The sequence below is a fragment of the Ochlerotatus camptorhynchus genome, unplaced genomic scaffold, assembly GCF_037179485.1.
Source record: "Ochlerotatus camptorhynchus isolate MF236.1 unplaced genomic scaffold, CSIRO-AGI_Acam_v1.1 ptg000022l, whole genome shotgun sequence".
NCBI classification, from domain to species: Eukaryota; Metazoa; Arthropoda; class Insecta; order Diptera; family Culicidae; genus Ochlerotatus; species Ochlerotatus camptorhynchus.
Window position 1 is genome coordinate 7996164 of NW_027040514.1, and position 16102 is coordinate 8012265.

Below are 16102 nucleotides of genomic sequence, written 5' to 3' on the forward strand. Positions count from 1 at the left end.
CGTTCTTGAGTCTTAAAAATTCCTGAAAAAAAACCTGGATTTAAATTTAGGTTTGAACCAAAGGGCAAGACAGCTGTACTCCGAGTAGATATATTTGCTGCGAGTAAATTTGAGTTGCTCATATTTATTCGAAAATGAACAAAGTAGTCTCGTATTTTTCATCATAAGAAGTTCTGGAAAAAACCAACGAATTATTTGTTTAAATATTAAGGGAAAAATGTGCATTTGGCATCAGATTATGAGTTGCGTCGAATTGTTTTCCATGGAACGGCAAAATTAAGTTTTCATTTATTAAAAGATTCACGTTAGATTGCTCTTGTCCAGGCCAGGGGATACCTAGGACTCTTTTGCTTTCTAGAGATTGATGATCTTCGAAGTTTTGGTGATGTGGTGGTGTGATTTCAAGACCTAGGAATTAGGAATTTGACCTAATATTATGAAAAGATTATTTTAGCTCGTGAAAATTAATATTCAACCTCTCAAAATCGGAGAAGGAGGCTTCTCGTTCTGTTGAATAAGTTTCAAGCATGAGAAAACTCGGCATTAATAATAATCTATATATATAAAAATTAATTTCTGTCTATCTGTCTGACCCTTATAGACTCGGAAACTACTGAACCGATCGGCGTGAAACGTTGTATGCTGGGGTTTTTGGGGCCAGGAAAGATTCCTATGATGGTTCGAGACCCCTCCCTTCTGTGTATGGGGGGCTCCCATACAAATGAAACAGAAATTTCTGCATAACTCGAGAACTAACCAAATGGAACCAAATTTGGCATGTGGAAGTCATAGGGGGTAGCCCGCCCAAGTAACATTTCTGGTTTTATGAGGGTTCTATAGACAATGATTTAGACTTGTGGAATGCTTTAATACCTCGATAAAACTAGCAATGTTGCTTCGTTAGATAAGAGGGGGGGGGGGGGCTACGTACAGTAATGCATGCTTTTTTTAATTGGCGTATAAACTTAAGCTAATATTGAATCCCGAGCAAGGTTGGGCACACTCAGCTAGTTATTTATAATTAAGGGGGTTGGAAGGAAAGGGGTGTAAGTGACTTTGATCGATTCTCTTCATCGACTTTCTCTTTCGTTAATAATTCAGCTGCAAACACATTCCTTGATTTGTGTGCCGTTCTGTATGCTAGATGAAAACCTCCTTTATCAAATTATGTGGCAGAAATAGCGCAAAATCTGTATATAAAGCTGTAACTATCAAAAGAGAAAGTCGATGAAGAGAATCGATCAAAGTCACTTACACCCCTTTCCTTCTAACCCCCTCAATTGAGGTGTACAGTGACCAGAGAAATTCAAAGACGCATTATGGCAGGGAATCGTGCCTACTTTGGACTCCGGAGGACGCTCCGGTCGAATAAAATTCGCCGCCGCACGAAGTTGACTGTCTACAAGACGCTGATTAGACCGGTGGTCCTCAACGGCCACGTCCACATTGCAAAAATTGGGCAACTACGATGGGCTGGGCACGTCGTAAGAATGCCGCACGACGGCCCAGTGAAAATGGTTCTAGAAAGCGACCCAACAGGAACAAGAAGAAGAGGCGCGCAGCGGGCAAGGGACGGGACTTGACAATCGGGAAGCAATTTCGAGCCAATTTGCTGTTAAATCCGAGCCAGTGGCTGATTGGTCGATTTGACAGTAGCAATCGTGGAATAAAAAGGATAGAGGGATCACATCAATCTGACTGGCAGTGATGCCGGAATCAATGTGGATGTCAATGGCGTTGTTAATGTTTTATATTTGCGAAAGGAAAGTGATGAATATTGTTGTTTGTTTATGGTTGATTTTATTGTGTTAAGCAAAACTGATGTACAAGGTGCTAAACTGCGGTAGAAACTCCGAATCAAATTCAAATTAAAATGCGAGTTAAAATGGAAAAATCATTCTGCAATCCTGGCATCATTGGTCAACTCCGTCAAACACCATATACTAATTTTCGACGGGCATTCATCAAAAACATTAAGAAGAGTGTGAAGCTGATTGTCAAGTCCCGCCGCGGCACCGGAGGTGTAAACTGATTGATTCCGTTTCACATGAACTGTAAACTGAGAAAAAAAGGAAACTGGAAAATGATCCACAAACATTTTTTTACAACCTTTTTCGCTAGCGAAATTTTATGATTTTTCGCGTTCTTCAAATTTCATTTCGCTTTGATCTGTATACTAGGCTTAAACAAAGATGCATCCAAGGGGTAAGTCACTCAGCACAGTGTGCCGAAAGTAGATTCGGCACAGCTTGGGCACATTCATCGGCACAATCTCGCAGGCATCGGATTGTTCATTAAATAAAATGGGAGCACTGCTGGACAGCTGCCATTGAAGTTGTTCACTCAAAAATATTACTAAACAAAGAATGATGAAAATTTAATCATTATATGCTTGAACAATCTTTATATATTGATTTGCTTTAAATTCATTTCAAATGTATACACAGCAAAAAAATAATTTTGATATCACATCAAAGTGGATGCACTACAATCATGTCGAAAATATGGTGTAATATTACATGTTTGCAAAATTTCTAAATTTTTTTCTCGTTCCAGGGGGGCGACCCCGGCGAAGTGGTTAACATCCATACCTCTCACGCCAAAGTCACGAGTTCAAATCTCACCCCCGGACAAGTCACGAATGACCCAAGAGTGTTAAAGTGACTATAATGAAAAAAAAAAAAAAAAAAAAAAAAAATTTCTCGTTCCATTTAATGATCCAATTTAATAAGTTGGAGATGGACATCTTGCTGGAAGTTATTATAAGCCGTAGTTACATAAGTGAATATTGGTTTATTGTCGCTTTGTGTGTGAAAAAAGTGATGAAATTACTCTTGAAAAAAATGTTAAAGGGATAATTCAGGTCTCCGCCTTCACGTTGGATCATCAGTATACTCGCAGTGCATTATGCCGTTGATGAATCTGAATCCATTCGTCCGGTAGCACCACAGTCTACTTCTTCTGCTTATTGTACCTCAAGCTACTGATGAGATCATTACTTGGAACATTGCATTGCATTGCAACGGAAAATCAGCAACAGAGGAATACGAACCGAGACCAACGGCAACGACCCCAGCGACGAAATAGGACTTGCGATTGGAATCTCGGCACGTGGAACTGTCGATCTCTCAATTTCATCGGGAGCACCCGAATACTCGCCAATCTACACTGATAAAACAGCAAAGATTTTATTTATATGATTTCACACATAATTTGCATAAAACGACCCACACATAAATTTTAAAATCGACACATGAACGTCATGTGTCTTACTTATGCCAACTATGCGTGCCCCAAATGAACAGCATGTTTAATGGTACATAGCAAAAAACTATGTGTGAGCACACATAAAACTAATATACACTCGATAGAGAATGAAATTTCAAAATGAAGACCAAAAACAAGTTTGTGAATGTTAAGTATTTTGAGATTCCGGAAGAACAATTGCATAATTATAAGGTAAATATGAGGAAAATGTTGAAACGTATATTTAACTGTAATATTTTAAGAACCCGATGAAATCTGCTCCTCGATCTAAACTGGCTGCTGCAGCGAGAGATGGAAGAACTGCCCGGTTAAAACATGGATCCGACGCACTGCAGAAAAACCCACCAGAATTGGATCGGTGAGGAGCGGTGCACTTGGAATAGATCAGTGCACGGTCCCTAACCTCACTTTTTGCTCCCTATCATTTTGCTTCTGAGTAAAAGAGATAGCAACGAATGGGAGTCAAAACAAACCACCCAAAACTGTCAAAACTTACGGGTGAGAGAAGAGTGCGGCAAATCTTCGTGAACTGACCAATGGGAATTGACAAGCCGAATATTTGATTTGTCGCAACCTCGGTCGCAACACCATAAGCACTGTGCGATCAGTAGAAAAAGTGCAGAGGCTGAAACGGAAGATTACTGAAAATGCTGAACTAGCTATCAACTGGAACTCGGCACATAATGAAGCGATTTTTCAATACCCGAACACGAAAGCATCCAGAGCTCAAATCATGAAGAACGATAATGTTTTCAATTCGGTGTATGTATTAATTTATTGGCTGTTCCGATCAACATGAAATATATGGAGAAGCTTTGAATTTAGAGTATTATATCATTCTGGTTAAAAATTAAATCCAACAATTTCAAAATAATAAACAATAAAAAGTATCAACAGACAAATGAAATCTATTCATCACTACCCATAATGCCCATTTGTGATCACACATAGAATCCATTGAATGTCGATTGGATGCAATTTATGTGCCTCACACATAAATTTCATTTGTGCAATCACATTGCAAAAATCTATGTGTGTGGCACATAAACGTTATATGCATAATTTTCTCAGTGAAGAAAGGCGACCATTTGGAATGTGAGAACTTCAGAGCGATCACCATTTTGAATGCCGCCTACAGAGTGCTATCCCAGATCATTAATTAATTAATTAATTTTCTCTATTTAGGAGATTTTCAGCCGCAGGCTGGTTCATCTCCGAAATATCCCAGATCATCTTCCGTCGTCTATCACCTAAAATGACCGAGTTCGTGGGAAGTTATCAAGCCGGCTTCATCGACGACCGACCGACAACGGACCAGATCTTCACCGTACGGCAAATCCTCCAAAAATGCCGTGAATACCAGGTCCCAACGCATCATTTGTTCATCGACTTTAAGGCGGCATACGACAGTATCGACCGCGCAGATCATGGACGAGAACGGCTTTCCTGGGAAGCTGATCAGACTGATCAAAGCAACGATGGACGGTGTACAAAACTGCGTAAGGGTTTCGGGTGAACTATCCAGTTCATTCGAATCTCGCCGGGGACTGCGACAAGGTGACGGACTCTCATGCCTACTCTTCAACATCGCTCTAGAAGGAGTAATGCGACGAGCCGGGCTCAACAGCCGGGGTACGATATTCACGAAATCCGGTCAATTTGTGTGCTTTGCGGACGACATGGGCATTATTGCAAGAACATTTGGAACGGTGGCAGAACTATACACCCGCCTGAAACACCAAGCAGCAAAGGTCGGACTTTTGGTGAGTGCGTCAAAAAAAAAGTACATGCTAGTAGGCGGAACCGAACATGACAGGATTCGTCTAGGAAGTAATGTCACGATAGACGGGGATACTTACGAGGTAGTGGAGGAATTCGTTTACCTTGCTGACAACAATGTGAGTCGTGAAATACGAAGGCGCATCATCAGTGGAAGTCGTGCCTACTACAGGCTCCAGAAGAAACAACGGTCAAAAAAGATTCACCCCCGCACCAGATGTACAGAACGCTAATAAGACCGGTGGTCCTCTATGGGCACAAAACATGGACTATGCTTGAGGAGGACCTGCAAGCACTCGAAGTTTTCGAGCGACGTGTGCTAAGGACGATCTTCGACGGTGTGCAGGAGAACGGTGAGTGGCGGCGAAGAATGAACCACGAACTCGCTGCACTCTACGGCGAACCCAGCATCCATAAGGTGACAAAGCCGGAAGGATGCGGTGGGCAGGGCATGTTGCAAGAATGCCGGACAACAACCCTGCAAAGTTGGTGTTCGCTACTGATCCGGTGGGCACAAGAAGCCGTGGAGCGCAGAGAGCACGATGGGCGGACCAGGTAGAGCGTGATCTAGCGAGCATTGGGCATGACCGAGGATGGAGAGCGGCAGCCACAAACCGAGTATTGTGGCGTACTATTGTTGATTATGTTTTATCTTAAATGTGATGTTGTACAAATAAATGTTTTGTATGTACTTGGAACAAGTACGGGGCAAATGAGAAGAACGGATCGTTAAACCGTTATGTCCACTTGAGGGACATTAGCGCTGAAAACTACGTGAGACTGAGGTGAGACAAGGTGAGATAAAAATAGAATTCTTTTGACGTCTATTCCATAACACCTAGCCCATTTTCTACAGGTATATTCATTGACATTCTCAAAATGAATTACACAATCGAACGCTGTATCAGGTGGGATTAGCTGACGGTAACGGTAAAGGATCCGGAACCATCGGCAGGAGGGAGACGGAAAACTGGTTAGTGGTTGATTGCATTTTATACCAGAAATTCTAGACAGCTGCAAAGCTAACAGTGCACCACAAAGCTCTGAAAAGCCGTACAGGTATTGTCTTTTTATGTTGATTCGGTGGATATTCTTAAAGGTCATTTCGTTGCAGATGTACTCCTGGTGTATGAAACCATTTTCAGGACATGCTTGTTCATTCGGGACAGAAGTCATACATGTGTGAAAAATACTTAAGCCAATCGGCTTTAGATTTACGTTAGGATCCACTCGAACGAACGTGCTTTGCTTACACAATTTTACTAAAGCTTTTCAACGAGAAGAATAATCCAACAACCCACATAAGAACTAATCCACTTGTCTGCAATGTCTATCGAACGTAGTTTCATTATTCAACAGGACTGACCAAACACGTCCAGATTTACTGTGCAGATCAGAAGTTCAACATCTGTACCGGCTGTTTCAAAGACTTCATGAATGAGGACGATTTGGGAGATCACGTGGAACAGCACAATAATAACAAACCTGAAGAGTCCCATCCGGATCCACACGAGACAAAAATCGTTTTCAGTAACATTCTCCGTTTGTGGCCACTATCCGGAGTTCAATTTGACGACGTTTCGTGTCCTTGTGTGGGATCTGGATCATAACCATGACTGCTCTGTGGATATTCCGCATCGGTCCAGACACTTTTCTATAGGATAGCGATTCCACGGTGGACAGTTAAATCAATATAATTCTTTGGAATGCATGCTGCTCCTGCTGGTTGATCAGGAACATTCACAGGATGCACTTTGCTCGATTTTGTAGAGTAGTTTTTCACCCTTTCTGTTCAAATCGCCTCCAGCAGCTTTTCTAAATTTACCTTGTCTTTGTCGTTCTTATCACGAATCAACAGCTTCACCGACGGAACGCCCTTCTCACCGTCCTTCTCGATCTTCTTCTTGCTGTTATTTCGGTGTACGGCAGCCCGAGCAAAGTCTGAGATCAAATTGAAATCTAAATTTGATGTTGTGATTTCGCTGATAATGCAGGTTGTTGTCGTTTTGGTCGTTTTAACGTTAAAATATCAAAATTGAGAGCAAACTTATCTTCCTGTGACATCACATTGAAAACTATTTCTGCTATCAGTGAGAGCAAACTGAAAACCAAATTTGCTATCCATTTTTCCTGTTGATAACAAAACAAGTATTCAATATGATGTTATGCTAAGGCAATGAAAACAAACCCGTAACAACATATTTTTAAAGAGCAAATGTACAGCAAAATGAAAACAAAATTTGGTATCAAATTTGTCAATGTGTAAACTGAAATCAAATTATGATTTCAGTTTGATGTTGATATCAAAACTTGATTTAAATTTGCTGTCATTTTGATGCTGGACTTTGCTCGGGAGTGTAGCACCGGTGTAGCTACCGCAAAAACGAAAACGACATAAGCAAGCCTTTTTTCGAGGGGGGCGACACATCTAAAATGGCATGTAAATAGATGGCAAACAAGATGAACCTCTAATTTTTGGATCCTTGTATTTTTGTCAGATGTCAAGCTCTACCATTCGCTGCATCTTCTTTTTCAATGCTACAAAAGATGCAGAAGATAGAAGTCGATTTTTAGTTAGATAGCAAAACAGTGATAAAGATTTCTCCTTAAAACTGTATTTCAAATATGAGTGCGCAGTATGCAGTTGATTAAGTTACCGGTGAATGTTGGGCATTTATCTTTAATATTTAATTAGAGTTACTTGCTCGAATACATATGATTTGTCCTTCTCAGTGCTACCGTTATCGGTAGCAGTTCAAGATGCTAACAGGCTTGCTTCCACTCGCTTGCTATAAAAAAAATATTCGAGGTATTTTGGAATCATTAGATGTTATAATGATATTTTGTACTTGTTAGATACAAGAAAAGGTTGAAAGGCAAGTATCTGATATATAAAACCAGCGAGAAAACCAGTCAAATTCGCTTTTAGCTAGTCACAATCAACTAGTGCGAGAATACACTGCGAACCAAATATAATACGTTACATGCAATCAATTGGTATAATTCCGATATTTCTGCCAGCGTATTGCCCTTTTGTTAATCCTATAGAGGTCTTATTTGGCATTATAAAACAAGGACTTCGAAGAGATCATCTCGAGAATATGTCTTGCAACAAACCAGTAATACGTGAACTATGTGATGCGATCAATCACTTTATGATTATCCTTGTAAAAAAGCTTTTTGCTCACCAGTGTGGCTATTTACCTGGCAGCATCTTCCTTCCAGAAAAGGGACCTAACCAGGTTATGAATAAAATGAACTTCAATGTGATTTCGATGTAACGAGTTTTTTATTGTCTTTAAGTGAGTTAATCAACAGCTACAACTGTAAATGGAAACTATATATGAAAGAAAATAAATCAAAAAGAAAATAAAGAGAGAGAAAAAACATTAAACATGTTAATTATTCTCCATTCATCCATTTTCCAAACGTAAACAAACAATAATTCTATTGATGAATCGGCATAGCCAAAGAAATTAGAAGACTTTTCAATAACGTTTATTGAGGTCGCTAGTGAATGGGACTGAAAAAACTACAAGGGACAGCCCTATGGGGTTGTACGCAATGGTGACGTAGGACTACGTGGTCTTATAAAATAAATGGTAATGTGTATCTTTATTGAGCCAGGTATTAATCTGAACCATATTTTAATTATTTTCCTTACCTCATTTTTATATTTTCATTTTCTGTTCTATTTACTGTAGTACAGATTTGTCTTGAATCTGATGAAATATTGCTTGGACCCAATGCCCATGATTGTGCTGGATAATTAAAATTTTTATTCAACAAATTGTGTTCAACGTATCCACATCGTATGATGGCCGCATCAAGCTGGTAAGTCCACCGGAGGAAAGGCTCCTCTCGAACAGATGAAGGAGTGAAGAAGTCTCATCGCTACCGGCCAGGAACTGTCGCTCTGCGTGAGATCTGTCGTTACCAGAAATCGACCGAGCTGCTGACTGCAAGTTGCCTTTCAAGCGTCTGGTCCTTGAAATCGCCTAGGACTTCAAGACCGATCTGCGCTTCCAGAACTCGGCCGTTAATGTCCCTACAGGAATTCAGCGAGGCCTATCTGGTCGGTCTGTTCGCCATCCATGCCAAGCGTGTCACAATTAATTCATGTTCCATGTTCGGTTTTCACAATGTGTACCCCCATATAGAAATCACAGACGTCCTACGTCAAAACCGTACGGTCGTGTCATGGATGCAACCTCTTATTCTTTTTGTCAACATTATTTTAATAAGGCAAATCAACTGATTTCTTATCGCGAACTTTGCTAACGCTGCTTCCGAACATTTAAAAGTTCAATAAATCATCAAAACCTCTTTCACGTTGGAAATCGATTTGTGGCCCTGAAAAGGGCCGATTGATTGTTTGGATGGTACGAATTTACTTGGAGCTAGTGTACTTGGTGACGGCCTTGGTTCTTTCAGAGACAGCGTGCTTGGCCAACTCACCCAGCAGCAGCAGACGGACAGCAGTTTGGATTTCGCGGGAGGTGATCGTCGAGCGTTTGTTGTATTGAGCCAGACGGGACGACTCAGCAGCAATACGTTCGAAGATGTCATTGACGAAGCTGTTCATGATGCTCATGGCCTTCGACGAGACCCCGGTGTCCGAGTGGACTTGCTTCAACACCTTGTAGATGTAGATGGCATAGCTTTCTTTCCTGCGCTGTCTCCTCTTCTTCTTCTCTCCCTTGACGATGACTTTTTGCGCCTTTCCGGACTTCTTGGCAGCCTTTCCACTGGTTTTCGGTGCCATAATTTAGCTGTTCGCTTAACTGATAGTCGTTTCGACGATGGTGTCTCGTTTTGTGCCCGTAGCATACGAAGCGAAACTCCTCCCCTTTTCAGTGTTTTGCTTCCCACTGTATGTATTGTACCCTCCCTGTATTAATAATATGCTACTCGACGCAGGTATAAGTATACCCTCGATGAGTGAAATAAACCGAGGCATTCTCTGCTTGATCGTCAAGCAGTTCAGTTCGGTGTTAGCTCGCTCTCTCGAGTTGTGTGAAAAGTTCGTGGCGATAGTGTTCACGCTCTCTCTTTCGCAGTTTGTCGTGCGTGTGTGTGTGCCCCGTAATGGGGAAGCATCGGTCACGAAGCCCGGCGAAGGTCCAGAACCCCGGTGAAGGAAGCTCCGGTGTGCCTACCTCGAACAGGTTTGCTGTTCTCCCCATGGATGGGAATATCCAGCCAGCTGTGTTGGAAAAACGCAGCAAGAAGAGAAAGAAGAATCGAGGCCAGTCCGATGGCACGATTGGTCGAGACGACGCCTCTGCGACGAACGGAGATTTCGGTGACGCTGCCGATAAAGAAAATGCTGCCGACATGAGCGCGGCAAGAGTGAAGCTACCTCCGCTGGTAGTGAAATATGCCCATCTCAACGAGCTCATCGCGGATCTGGCGTCGCTGGGCGTCAAAGCCGAATTCAAATTGGGCAGAGTCGGCACCAAGGTGGTGCTCCGTACCAAAGCGGAGTATGACTTGGTCATCGCCCACCTGAGGACTTCCAAGGTGGAATTCTTCACCCACGACATCCCCGGTGAAAAACCGTTCAAGGTCGTCATCAGGGGCCTACCAAATTTCGACCCGAAGTTTATCGAACATGAAATCAGGGACCGGTACAAGCTGGCCCCAAGTGCCGTGTTTCGAATGACAAGAAGAGACGAGAATGTGAAGGCGTATCCGGATAGCCTTTTCCTGGTACACTTCCAGAAGGGAACGATGACACTCAACGCACTGAAAGCCATCCGGTCCATCAATTCCATCATCGTTCGCTGGGAGCCATACCGGGGCGGCCATCGCGATGTGACTCAGTGCCAGCGGTGTCTGAACTACGGACACGGTACCCGCAACTGCAACATTAAGCCACGCTGCGGAAATTGCGCTCAAGACCACGCCACTTTCGATTGCCCTGCGGATGGAGCGGTGGCGTTAAAATGTGCCAACTGTGGTGGTGCTCACCAAGGATCCAACAAGCAGTGCCCTAAACGCGAGGATTTCAAGCGCATCCGAAATCAGGCATCCACCAACAAGCAACCAGCACGAAGGAAGGATAAGGCTCCGGCTTTCAGGGCGGAGGACTTTCCGCCTCTTCATGGACAAGCGAATCCAAGGGTGCGATCCGCCCCCCCTCAAGAAACGTCTGGATCTTCCGCTGGACAAAGCTCTCCATCCCCCCCTGGATTCTGGAGACAACCAACAGCTCAACCAAATAATCCCGATCTGTTCTCAGCGGATGAATTGATGGAGATTTTCATCAACATGACCGATGCTCTACGTAAGTGCCGCAATAAGCCCGAACAGATCCAAGTGCTCGGTAAGTTCATTATCCAATATGGTGTCTAAACCGCTAACCATCGTTGCCTTTTTTTTTATACAGGGGGGAATCTGCTCACAGACACCTGAGAAGGAACTCAGGGTGTGGGGATGGGAGAATTTCACTCCCGACCCACTAAACCTTACCCTGTGCGCTTGGCCCTTGGCCTCCCCGGAACCGCCCGAAGGCATTACTTCGTGGGAGGGGCCGCTGTAGCGCTATGGCGCCTCTCTAGCAATACTCTAACGATCTGGTCGGGCAGTAGGTAACTGCTGCTCGGCTCGCCACTGTCGTTGTAATACCGAAACTATGTGGGTGACCGCAGTCACCACCGCGCTCCAGTTCTCGGTGGTACCACACATCCTATGAACGATGTTGTCCGGACTGGTATCCGCTCCGCATATCGCTAGCATAGCGCTCGATACTGGCTCGAAACGTGGACAGGCAAACACGACGTGTTCGGCGGTCTCTTCGACACCAGCACATGTGGGGCAGGTGGGAGTACTTGCATGTCCGAACCTATGCAGGTAGCTCCTAAAGCAGCCATGGCCTGACAGGAACTGTGTCAGGTGGAAGTTTACTTCCCCATGGCGCCTGTTGACCCAGCTTGATACGGAAGGTATCAAACGGTAAGTCCACCTCCCCTTTGTGGAGTTTTCCCACTCCAATTGCCATCTCGTGGTCGACACAACTCGCGCGTTGTTGCGCACCCCTCGAACGGTCCTCGCGTTATAGCACGCCACATCCTCCTTAATGATAAGGCTGATTGGCATCATCCCTGCTATGACACAGACGGCCTCTCTCGAGATAGTGCGGTATGCACTGGCCACCCTTAAGCACATTAGCCTGTGTGTACTCTCTAATTTCTGCCTGTGGCAGTCAATATCCAGTACCGCAGCCCACGCAGGGCCGCCGTATCTGAGGATAGATACTACGACCCCAGCGAGGAGCCTACGCTTACTGGCATTCACTGCCGAGCTGTTTGACATCATACGGGATAATGCCCCCACAGCCATAGACGCTCTCTTGCAGGCGTACTCGACGTGGCAGCCGAAACCATCGTTGCCTGGAACGCTTGCTCTGTAAGGGCAAAACAGATTGAGCCTGGAACGCTTGCTCTGTAAGGGCAAAACAGATTGAGCTTGCCGACTTCCTCCGCAAGCATAGCATCGATGTGGGTCTTCTAACCGAAATCCACCTAAAGTCCGGTGACAGCTTCTGGTTGCCTGACCACAACATTATCCAGCTTGATCGCACCAGCTCCAGGGGGGGTGGTGTAGCGGTCGTCGCCAAGAAAGGAATAAAATACCACACTCTGTCCCATATCCGCACCACTATCATCGAGGCCCTTGGTGTGGAGGTGGAGTCGTCGACTGGATACGTCCAGTTCATCGCCGTCTACTGCCCTCGAGAGTGTGCCGCCAGCAGTGGACTAGCGGCTAAATTCAAGAAGGACCTTTCCACCATCACCCGTAACGGTTCCCGCTTCGTAGTAGGAGGAGATCTAAACGCTCGCCATGAGGCCTGGCTTAACTACAGGCAGAACCAGAACGGTCGTCTGCTGTTCGACCACTCACAGCATGGACTGTACTCCGTTTGGTTTTCGGATGAGCCAACATTTATCTCACCGGCGGGCAACCCATCGACGCTAGACCTGTTCCTGACAAATATCGGCTTGTCCAAGCCGGTAGCCTTGAACGAACTCAGTTCCGACCACCAACCGGTGGTGTCTGAGCTGGGCTGCAACGTGGCTCCTGCTTCAAGCCTGCGCAAGGACTATCATCGCGTAAACTGGGCCCAGTTTGGACGCGTGGTAGACAGGTACATCATCGACAACCCGCCGCTTGACACCGTGGAGGACATAGACCGAGCGTTGGAGGGACTCCACCAAGCCATAACCGTGGCTGACGAGGCGTGCGTCCGACGAGTTCCTGTGAGGGGTAAGTTTATTGCTATTGATTCCCACACCCAACTCTTAATTCGCCTGAGAAATGTTCGTAGACGCCAGTTTCAGAGGACTGGAGATCAAGCGATGAAATGTGAAATGGCCGATCTGAACAAGGAGATTGCTTCCAGAATGGTCTCACTCCGGAACGAAAGTTTCGGGCGGCTTGTCCAGAATCTGGACGACCGCTCCAGACCATTCTGGAAAGTTGCCAAGGTCTTAAAGACGCACCCTAAACCCATTCCGCCACTAAAAGATGAAAATGATGACGATCGGCTCATAATCACCCCTCAGGAGAAAGCAAATGCGATTGGTGCGCATATTGCCAAATCGCACTTGCTTGGCTCCAACATCCAAAGTCCGCTCGAAGTTCAGGTTGAGCAATGTGTACTCAACCTTGATTCCTCCCCTTGTGCCATCCCTCTGGAGGATAGAATCACAGTAGAACAGATTTGCTCAGCGCTGAAATGCACCAAAAACATGAAGGCCCCCGGATTTGACGGAATATTCAACTTAGTGTTGAAAAATCTCAGCATGAAGGTTCACTCTCTGCTGGCTGCTGTCTTCAACAGATGCTTGGAACTGCACTACTTTCCAAGTATCTGGAAGACAGCGAAAATCATACCTATCCGCAAACCCGGGAAGGACCCAACGCTAGCTTCAAGCTACAGACCAATCAGCCTCCTTTCAGCGCTGAGCAAATTGTTCGAGAAACTCATTCTCAATCGTTTGCTCAAGTTTGTCGAGGAAAATAACATTCTCCTTCCGGAACAGTTTAGGTTCAGAAAGGGGCATTCCACCAATCACCAGCTAGTACGGGTGATGAATAACATCCGAAGTAACAAAGCTGTATCCAAGTCCACAGCCATGGCCTTGTTAGACGTTGAAAAGGCGTTTGACAATGTTTGGCATGATGGACTAGTGTACAAGTTTTGTAACTTCAACTTCCCATTACATCTGGTTAAAATCACCCGTAACTACCTTCAGCAAAGGTCGTTTAAGGTATCGTTGAATGGTTGTCTTTCCGACACGTTTTCCATCCCAGCAGGAGTCCCGCAAGGCAGTCTGCTGGGCCCCTTGCTTTACAGCATATACACTTCCGACATTCCTCCCCTCGGAGACGGTTGCGTGTTTTAGATGAAGGAAGGATGCCTCGCGAAATAACAAACAAGCTCCAACGATGCCTTGAAGGCGTCATGCTCATTATGCCACCACGTGGAAAATCAAAATCAACCAATCATGTTCCTCCACAGGTAGACCCCCAAACTAAAACCGGCTCCATCTTGTACTGTAATCATGGATGGCACAAAGGTTGAGTGGTCTGCCGAAGTAACCTATCTCGGGATGTTGTTCGATGAAAAGCTCCTCTTCCGTTCGCATGTAGAGAAAACTGTAATCAAGTGTTCTGCCTTGGTTAGGTGTCTGTATCCGCTGATTTGCCGCAGATCCCGCCTCTCAAGGGTGAACAAACTGGCTGTCTACAAACAAATCATAGCACCTGCGATCCTCTACGCAGCTCCGGTGTGGGAATCATGTGCACAGACTCACAGAAACAAAATCCAGGTCGCTCAGAATAGAGTGCTGAGGATGGTACTTGATCGTCCTTTCGACACTAGAGTAACAAATTTACACGAAGAGGCAGGCATTGCCAAAATAGATTCCATAATTAACGAAATTAAGACTAAATTTGCACAAAAATGTAATTTATCAGAACATGCTTTGATAAGCAATTTGTATATAGTAGATTAGGTGTATATAGTAGTTGTAGGTTAGTTATAGTTGTAAATAGTAGTTATAAGTAGTCTTCTTTTTCAAATTTTAAAACAAACCAATCCCACCAAGGTGGTCATTCTCTAAAACAGGCCTGATAGGACTAGGAACATTAATTAATAATAATTGAAATATCAAAAGAAGTGTTATACATGTAAACCACACAAATTCAAGAAATATAGATCATTTAAAGTCAAAAAAAAATGAAATAAACCGATTACGAGTCCTGTGTCTGGACCACTCGTCTGTCAACAATTCCTCATTTTCCGGCAGATTTTTTAGGATTTCCACAGGAAACCATGAGACAAATTTTACTCATCGCTGAGTTCCTGCACTTTTGGTGATTATGAGTGAACTAAACTCAAATTTGGGTCGTTCTCATTCGCCGTGTAAATAAAAGTAGATGACACAGATGGAAACAGATAGAGTACGGTAAATAAATAAATAAAAGATATGTGAGATGCATGGTGAAAAGACGATAATGTAGCTGTGTCACCCCCCTCGCATTTTTCAAAATTGAGATGGTTGCAGTTTTCTTCGCACATCGCTGTCAATCATAGTAACATCCCGGTTACTGCTTGAAATTATTACCTGGTGCTTACTACGTTTATCATTTGTGAATTTAGAAAACAATGCGCTGCCTTTCCGTTTTTGGCAGCACGTGATTTTTGTCTTTTGTTAGAGGTTCATGTGCATATCTGAAGAAAGCATTAGTCGACGAGTGTTGCCAAAAACTATACTTGGAATTTTTTGGATAATCTACTGGAAAATCCGGGAATTTGGTTAACTTCATTGAATCGACACCTTGAAAGTGCATGTTAGTCATAATGATATCGAGTCATCGTTGAACTTTGCCCAGGGACAACGTTTTTTGGCCTTGTATGAGCGCTCATATAGCGGACATTCGAAAGGTTCCCGGGAGGTTCGGACTGTCTTAGCACAACTAAATTGCAGGCTGAAATTCTAAATTTTTCAATAAATCGAATGAAATATATTCTCTCATCTTTCGGACA

The 16102-nt window shown here is 44.0% G+C and overlaps 1 protein-coding gene across 1 annotated transcript; it reads right to left on the reverse strand.

Annotated features, from left to right (window-relative positions):
• Positions 1 to 6838: 6838 nt before the first annotated feature.
• LOC135704876 (histone H2B-like) lies at positions 6839 to 9811 on the reverse strand. The gene is made up of 2 exons (XM_065226402.1): positions 9505 to 9811; positions 6839 to 6987 (listed from the first exon to the last, which is right to left on the reverse strand). The coding sequence occupies exons 1-2, from the start codon at positions 9809 to 9811 to the stop codon at positions 6839 to 6841; spliced, it is 456 nt and encodes a 151-aa protein (XP_065082474.1).
• Positions 9812 to 16102: the final 6291 nt, after the last annotated feature.

What these genes read in the sequence shown, in the direction of transcription:
- LOC135704876 (XM_065226402.1), bottom strand. Translation starts at nt 9,811, where the DNA reads ATGGCACCGAAAACCAGTGGAAAGGCTGCCAAGAAGTCCGGAAAGGCG. An exon ending in TGTCCGTCTGCTGCTGCTGG is followed by an intron (nt 6,988 to 9,504) that starts GTGAGTTGGCCA and finishes ATTTGATCTCAG; the next exon opens with ACTTTGCTCGGGCTGCCGTA.